Raw genomic sequence first — 7,918 nt, forward strand, 5'->3', positions numbered from 1 at the left:
TGAAAAAGTACTCTGACCGATTATAAGTAAACTACATGACAAGTAAATTTTATGTCGAATTCAAATCTGTTTTTAGATTGCTTATCGGATCACTGGTTCGGTCTTTGCAATGGAATAAAAATGATGTGTTTTTACTGAAAAAACCGACCGCATGCAATCCCCTTAAGCTAACAAACGTACCAACTTTTTAATCCCAGGTACTTAAAAAAATTCCTCATTTTCCCTTTATTTCTAAATTTGTATAAAATATTTTTAGGACTTTCAACAAATGTAAAACACTCAAAGAAGGGGTGGAAGATTTTATCTTTATTTCAATTTTTCGAGCGTAGTTTTCGGACTGTTAGACTGAAGTTAGATATAGAGTGGGGCTATAACAACTACCGTTTTCTCAAAAATCAGCTAACAAATTTTTTTTTTTATAAAAAATTATACTATGGCCGTATTTGTTTCCCCAGTTACTAGAGTCAAGAAATCTACATTAAACTGTTATTTGAAGGAAAAAAATGATTACATCGTTTTGTTATTAACGGCAACGAGTATGAGCACAGATTTTCATAAAATGTGTACAATATATTATAGCCCTACTCTAGGTCTACCTTCAGTCTAATTTTTCAGTAAAACTGTTAAGTACAATAAAAAACGTGGTGTCTATGAGATTAAATTAATTTAAAAAAAAAATCTTGAAAATATTCACTAGTACAAAAGTTAAATATTTGTGGGACACCCTGTATGTACAGAAAAATCCCCACAGATTTAACCTGTTTTAATTATGATGAGGCTAAGAGACATAATGGTCCGGTCTTCGTAGGATATTCTGTTTTATTGAGAAAATCCCCCCCAAAAAAAAAAACTGTTAACGCGTGTTTTGTCAGAATATTTCTTATATTATGGGTGACTCAAATTGACTTTTAGTCATTTTTTTCGACATTTAACGATTACCATCAGTTTTTTTTAATTTGCGTCTGTACTTAACGTTTTTCTCTCAACATATACACAGGTGTTTTGCATTACGTACATGCATGTCAATATACTTATTACACGTGGGCACATAGACTTTAAAATTGACACATAGATTAAAATTTAGGTGCCTAATGCCTCAGAAATATTAGACATTTCGGAACATTAGCCATGTTTATACAATAATATACCGTAATATTAGTTCAATATGACCAAGTTATACATATTTTTCCCTACGGCATACATTACTGATGGGTTAGATACACAGGATAAACTAATCGTAAACTAATGTTATTTTATTGTATCATCGATGTGGAGCTGAGAGAGTGTTGTTTTTACAATGATATACGGTTTTTTATTTTGTGTCTAGACCCACAATATTTCCTAAACCACTGAACCGATTTTCGTATAAAGCAACTACTTATACAGATCAGAAATCTTAAATAAAAGATATTTCATTAAACTTAAAATTGAAAAAGTTAATTTTCTCCCCTACAAAATCTAGAACACTACCTAAAAATTGTAAATATTATTCTACTTAAAATAATTATAGTGAGCTATTATGTCTTTATAAAAAATACTTCAATTTTTTCAAAACGTATATGGAAAATTCTTTAGATATAATACTATAGTATTCTATAAGTAGTATTTTAAAAGTAGAAGAAGAGGTAGTTAAAAAAAAATATATATAAATTGTCATGTGTCATTACAATAGTATAAGTGTATACGCTTATACTGTTATATCAATATCCACAATTATGAAATCATATATATATATATATATATTAGAATGCAATACTTCTAATAATTACAATTTAAATACTTTTTTGGAGACCTGGTATCGGTCTACAAGAAAATTATTTTTACTGTTTACTAGCATTGGTCACACTAACATCTTCATTTGTAATTTTCCTCCTAATATTTCCTAGTATTGCTGGCCCTGGTAATAATTATTACAGATATAATTAAAATAGTAGAATTTAATTATTAAAAAAAATTTGTCGAGTCTTCTAAAAATTTGTCAACGTGATACTTTGGATGTTTCTTTTAGTTTTACCAACTAAAAAAATTACACGTATGTAATTCATGTGAACAAATAAGTATAAAACACATTTATAAAAACTGTAGACATATTAAATCAATTTGCCTACCGGTAATGTTTTATGTTTTAAACTATTTTTTTTATTATGCTTTTAATGTATCAAAATCATCGTTACAATTATAACGATGCAAGTATGAACATATTTTTATTAACACTAAAAGTTATAATTAAAATAAAACAAATCAAAGTTATTTATTAGATATAAATGAAAACAAATTTAAATTTGTTGGGCATTTTTCTAGATTTTGAAGGGGAAGGGCTGAACTTTCCAATTTTTTTGGCCTTGTAAAATACCTTTCAAGTACGATTTTTGATCAATAAAGTTGCTACATGAAGAAATCTATTAAGCGGTTTAGAAGATTTCGTGGGTTATTATTATTGTAAAAACTATACCATTTCATTTACGCATCGAAGCTAAAAATACTGTTTAACGTCATATTTCTTAAATTAAAAAAAAAAACATAAACCACGAAGTAACGAATATTTTTTCGGCTTTTGTTTGAGTTTTTGCGTTGACTTGACTATTTACTAACTTTCGAATTTACGTCAAATACATACTCAACATACACAAGTCAGCCAAACTTTAATTATATAGTCCTTAAATCGAAACATCACTAATAGGAATAATATGCAATGCAAAATGTATAATAAATTGTAGATACATTACTTGAATTTTTCCGTAATCAAATAAATAACTTAGTTAAGCATTTCGAATCGCGGGATTGGACACTAAGGGTTCTAAAGTCAATTAGATTAGAATTTCAAAAATGGTTTTGTTTTATAAAATGGTTTGTTAGGGAGTAATGTACTATTTTTTATTCAAATTATTTAAATTGGCATATTATGTAATTAGGAACATACAGAAAACCCATAAGTTCTACGTACCTCAATAATTTGATTAGTTGGATACGTAGGTAACTCCTTTTAATAATCGATGAAATGGAGAAACAAAAGGTGCCTTGTTGTCATTAATTCTACAATAAAGCAAAAAAAAAAACTACATTTTGGCGCGTAAATTCATTGTGATGATAAAGCAACATTAATAAAGCGATACTCTTGATTATAACAAAATAATAAATATTACCATTACTTAGTCGAATATTCGATAATTTTCTATCATTAATTCAATTAAACTCATATTTAAATAAAAGGTTTGGTGAATTTTGGGGGCTTCAGATACAAAAAAAAAAAATAGTTTTGGGGTACTAAACCTACTTCCCTTCCCCAGATTTTTCCCTATGACGGAGAGGTCTACAATAGCTGGTCGCTCAAACTTTATCCAATCCCCCTCCAAAAAAATTAGCGTGACTTTTAAGCAACAAAGGTGAAGTTAATTGCCCTAGATTATTTTAACCAACTAAGTATGTATTCCATGGCTTATAAGTTTTGTATTATACGAAAATATTTAGGTGTGGGTATGTTGACTACCATGTCAAAAATACATTTTTAAATTCGTTGTCAAAAGATTCTATCTGTTGTACAATTACTATTCGATTTACATCAAAAGGTTCTAAATACCGTATATCTAAAAATGTCGCTAAGAAAAAGAGTTCTCTGTTTCTCAACAGGAACATTTTGTTTTTTTTATTTTTCATAACTTTAATTAAAATTGTATTGACAAAAACTTAATAGCTCATTATATATTATGATAATCTGGACTTAACGATATAAAAGTGAATAGTATCGATTCAGTGAAAGTATGAACTAAGTGTAATCAGACCTTAAAAATGATCTAACCAACTGTGTAAAGTCGATATAGAACCTTTGTTTTTAAGCCCGCCAATTATATTTTAGTCTAAGCATTTTCATTGATTAAAATGTATACTATTTAGTATTAACTACACTTCACAGGTCCTTTATAAAATGAAGCCATGATCGAGCTTATTTAAAAAAAAAAAAATTTTAAGTTTTAATAACGCACATGTTAGCAGACGCAGTTGGTCTGTCAAATATTTTCTAGATAATAAATATATTTAAAAAATGATATCCGAAAACTAAAATTGTAGGCAAAAAAAAATATCCTGTTTTGAAAATAAGATACAAATAATTAAAAATTACATTACATTGGAATATTAATATTATAGCCTACAATGCAATAAACGTCAAACTATTATAGATAATAATGTAGATAATAAACTAAAAAAAAAACTCAGATAATATTATAGAAATTTAAATTGCTGAACATAAAAGTTGTATTTTAAAATCTTTTTGTTCCGATAAAATCTTAACACATATTTAAAACCACTTGTATTAATAAATTGTAGGCATATTTAATCACACGGTTTCCTATAAATACTGAGAACAAAAAGATATTTTATTATAGTCGAATAAAAAATTATATTTTCTAGTTTTCCTGTAATATGGTGAATTTAAACATATTTCTTTTGCTTGGACTAGCAGCATATGTAACGTAAGTATCTATTTCCTGGTCAAAATATGATCGAAATATTTAATATAATTTAGAGATTTTGTGTACTTTACATTCAAGGAGAAACGTTTACATTTAAGGTGTGCTGACAGTAATGAAAAAAACCAAAAAGGTAACTAAAACACATTCAAACTCTATTTTATTTTATCATAAAAAGTATTACGAATTATTTTTTTGAATATGTATGTAATAAATGTTATAATATTAAGTTAGTTGCATAGGTTACATATTTAAACCGTAAAATAATATTTTCAATAACAAGTGACAGAATACAATATTGTATCTAATCTGTTAGCAATGTAATGTGACAAATAAAAAAATAAGTCTAACGATACTTTTATAATAAATATATTTTTATTTCTTACACACAACTGATTTTATTTTAATATATATTATTAGGAAAAGTTTCGTTATAATAATAATAATAATAATGATATTTTATCAATGTATGTCTTTATATGATTTCCTATCAATGTTACGGTCTACGTTGGTTTCAAATGTAATGTGTAAATAGTAACGTCTTATATTGATTATTCTTTGTACATCAATATCTAGATAAACGTGGGGCTCTAAGAAGGTTAGATTCATGTTTATGTTGCGATAATAATGAAGAAGAAAATTCTTTTAATGATAACGCAACTAGAAAAAAAACAAATAGAGCTGAACGAGGGAAAAGCTTTTCGAATGAAGTAGTATCCTTAAACTCTAAAGGAGGTATACTCACAATCAACTACAAAACAATTATAGGAGTTAAGGCGAACGACGCTATGGAGATCGAATGGAATAATGGTGTACTCAAGGTCAATGGAAAAACAATAGAAGGGTTCGATGATATAAGAGGAAACGGACGTGTTGAATTAGGATCTAATACATTTATGGATTACACTAACTATGGCGATGATGAGAATGACGAAGATGAGATACACACTGAGATGAGTGAAGAATTCAAAATATTAGGTAAATAAAAACAAACAAATTGTTTTTATAGTAATTTAGTACCTATTTATCTTTAAAAAAAATATTTTTGTTTTTCTATTAACATTGGGGTTCTTAAAAACTTATTGATATTGGAAAAGTCCTATAGACGTAATAATCAATAACATAAATTGAATTATTTTTGTAATTATTACATATTTTGTTTTATTTTAATTAATTAGATCAGAATATAAACGCAGACTTTAGTGGTTGCAGTCTCAAGATCAACGGGAAAATAGTTTCTAGAAAGGAGGGCAAAAATGTACATTTTATTAATGATGAATTAGTGCTCAAAGGGAAAACAGTTAAATATGAAGATCAAGATACTAGATCAAGATTTTACAACATTTGGTGAATAAAAACAAAATGACAGAGTAACTTTGAAAACAACAGCTATAACATACTGATTATATTTTCAGCTCTATTCTTTACCTCTTTATTTCTTATCTCAAGTTTCGGCACTACTCCCCCTTTTTCTCAGATCTTCAGCACCTTATATTTACTAATCGCTTACCGTTGTGAATTCTACGGTATTGTGATAACTTATTAAAATATGAGGTGGTATGATCTAAAATGATTTATGTGCTATTCCGTCATTTTCGAGAAAATCCGATGATAACTTTTAAATAAGTATGTAAAATCGAACAACGCATAAGAAATAATACAATTCGATTAATTTCGCAAAAAATGTACAATTAATTGAAGAATACAAACAATTTTTTAAATGATTTCCTCAAGTATTTTACTTGTAAGTCTTACCATATTATACACTGAATGTAGGTAATGCGTTTATTAGACATAAAACAATAACTTACCTATTATGTACATTATTTCATTATTTTAAAATAATAACAAATACCTAGGAGGCGGTTATGGAGTAAATTACAATTATGACGATGGGATCACAAATGACAGCAAAAGAATTTCGGGACAATTAAAGAGAAACTAAAGTGTATGCTAGAATACAATAATTGTTAAAGACAATTGACATTAGTTGGCGTAACGTCGCATTAATAAAAGTGTTTTTTTTTATCTAGGTGATTAATTAAGAGTAAGGTTGGAAACGTTAATTCATATGATAACAACATAAATTATCAAAATTAAAAAAAAAACGAACATGATGCTTTAAATTTATAATTAGAAATAAAAATGTAATGTACCCAAATATAAACATTTAAAATATATTTTACTGTTATAAAATGAGACTTAAACAAAAAAATTATTAAATATCATGCTTTATAGTATTATAGTTAGTAATAAATAAATTGAAAATAACTATAGTTTCAAAAACAATTTTTACCAGACAATTTAAGACTTTGCATACGTGTTTTATAAATAGACGGTATGGAGTATAGTTGACAGTGGTACTGTGCTATTACTGGCGAAAGAAAATCTTTTGGCCTTTTAATAAACTAAAATGGATTTTAGTTTTTTTTACTTTTATTTAAATTATTGGGTACTGGGGTATTAACAATATAATTTGGAAAATATACATCTAAAAAAGAGAAAAAAATGACTGTACTAAGATTATATAATTGTAAATGACCCACTATGAAAATTTAGTTATAATGTTAAATATTTAGTAGTATTAAATGAAATATTAAGTTACACGTCATGTAGAATGAGAGGTAAAAATTGATTGTACCTTAATTTTATAAATCATAAAAATTAATGTCATCAATTAAAATTAACATTTAATTTTAATCAATTAACAGGAATTCAGAGTGTAAGCGACAACTTTGAGGTAGATTAAAAATAGTATAAAAGTTATAAAATATAACAAATACAATATTTTACAGCGTTATCATTAATGATAGTATTAGTATTTAATACTATTAATTTGTCTTGATAAAGTTTCACGTTTTATTTTACTAAAAGATGTTTAAATATAAGATATTTTTTTTCTAAACTCAATAAAAAACAAAAAATATAACGTATATTTTCAGTATTTTATCGAAACAAATCAAATATGTTCTAGTAATATCGAACAATGACAATTAAAACAAAACCTTGTTTTTTTCAAAGATTATTGACGGTCAGAAAAATAAGAATACATTGAAATGACATAAATAAAAACAAGTAGAACTGTGATGGAATAAAGAAGTAGAACCAATTTACTTAAACGATTTTTTTTGAGCCTTTTAATAACTAGTATTTAGATACTGTGATTATCTCTTTGAATATTTGCCAACTAAATCATAATGTATAAGTTATTTGTGCAGATGACAGCATAAAACCACTTTTTTAATTTTAATTTTAATCATATTTATTTAAGTTTTACCAATAAATTCTAAGAAAAACTAGGAATATTTCAGTATAGTTAAATTAAAGAGTAGACTTTATTAACTGAACAAACTGCATAATAGAACACTAGTAATATGTTAAATAGTATTAAAATGTTTCTTGTGTTCAGTCTAGCAGCGTATGCCACGTATGTATTTTACCATCCATTTTTG

The 7,918-nt window shown here is 26.4% G+C and overlaps 1 protein-coding gene across 1 annotated transcript; it reads left to right on the forward strand.

Annotated features, from left to right (window-relative positions):
- The first annotated feature begins 5,100 nt into the window (after positions 1-5,100).
- On the forward strand, positions 5,101-6,394 carry LOC126833012 (uncharacterized). Its single transcript, XM_050564112.1, has 3 exons — positions 5,101-5,444; positions 5,645-5,813; positions 6,326-6,394. Exons 1-3 carry the CDS (start codon positions 5,255-5,257, stop codon positions 6,354-6,356), a joined length of 390 nt encoding a protein of 129 aa, XP_050420069.1. The 5' UTR covers positions 5,101-5,254; the 3' UTR covers positions 6,357-6,394.
- The last annotated feature ends 1,524 nt before the right edge of the window (positions 6,395-7,918 follow it).

Source organism: Adelges cooleyi, unplaced genomic scaffold (assembly GCF_023614345.1).
Source record: "Adelges cooleyi isolate 19-005CV unplaced genomic scaffold, UGA_ACOO_1.1 ACOO_flye_CR_arks_rails_tigmint_CR_PRNA_168, whole genome shotgun sequence".
NCBI classification, from domain to species: domain Eukaryota; kingdom Metazoa; phylum Arthropoda; class Insecta; order Hemiptera; family Adelgidae; genus Adelges; species Adelges cooleyi.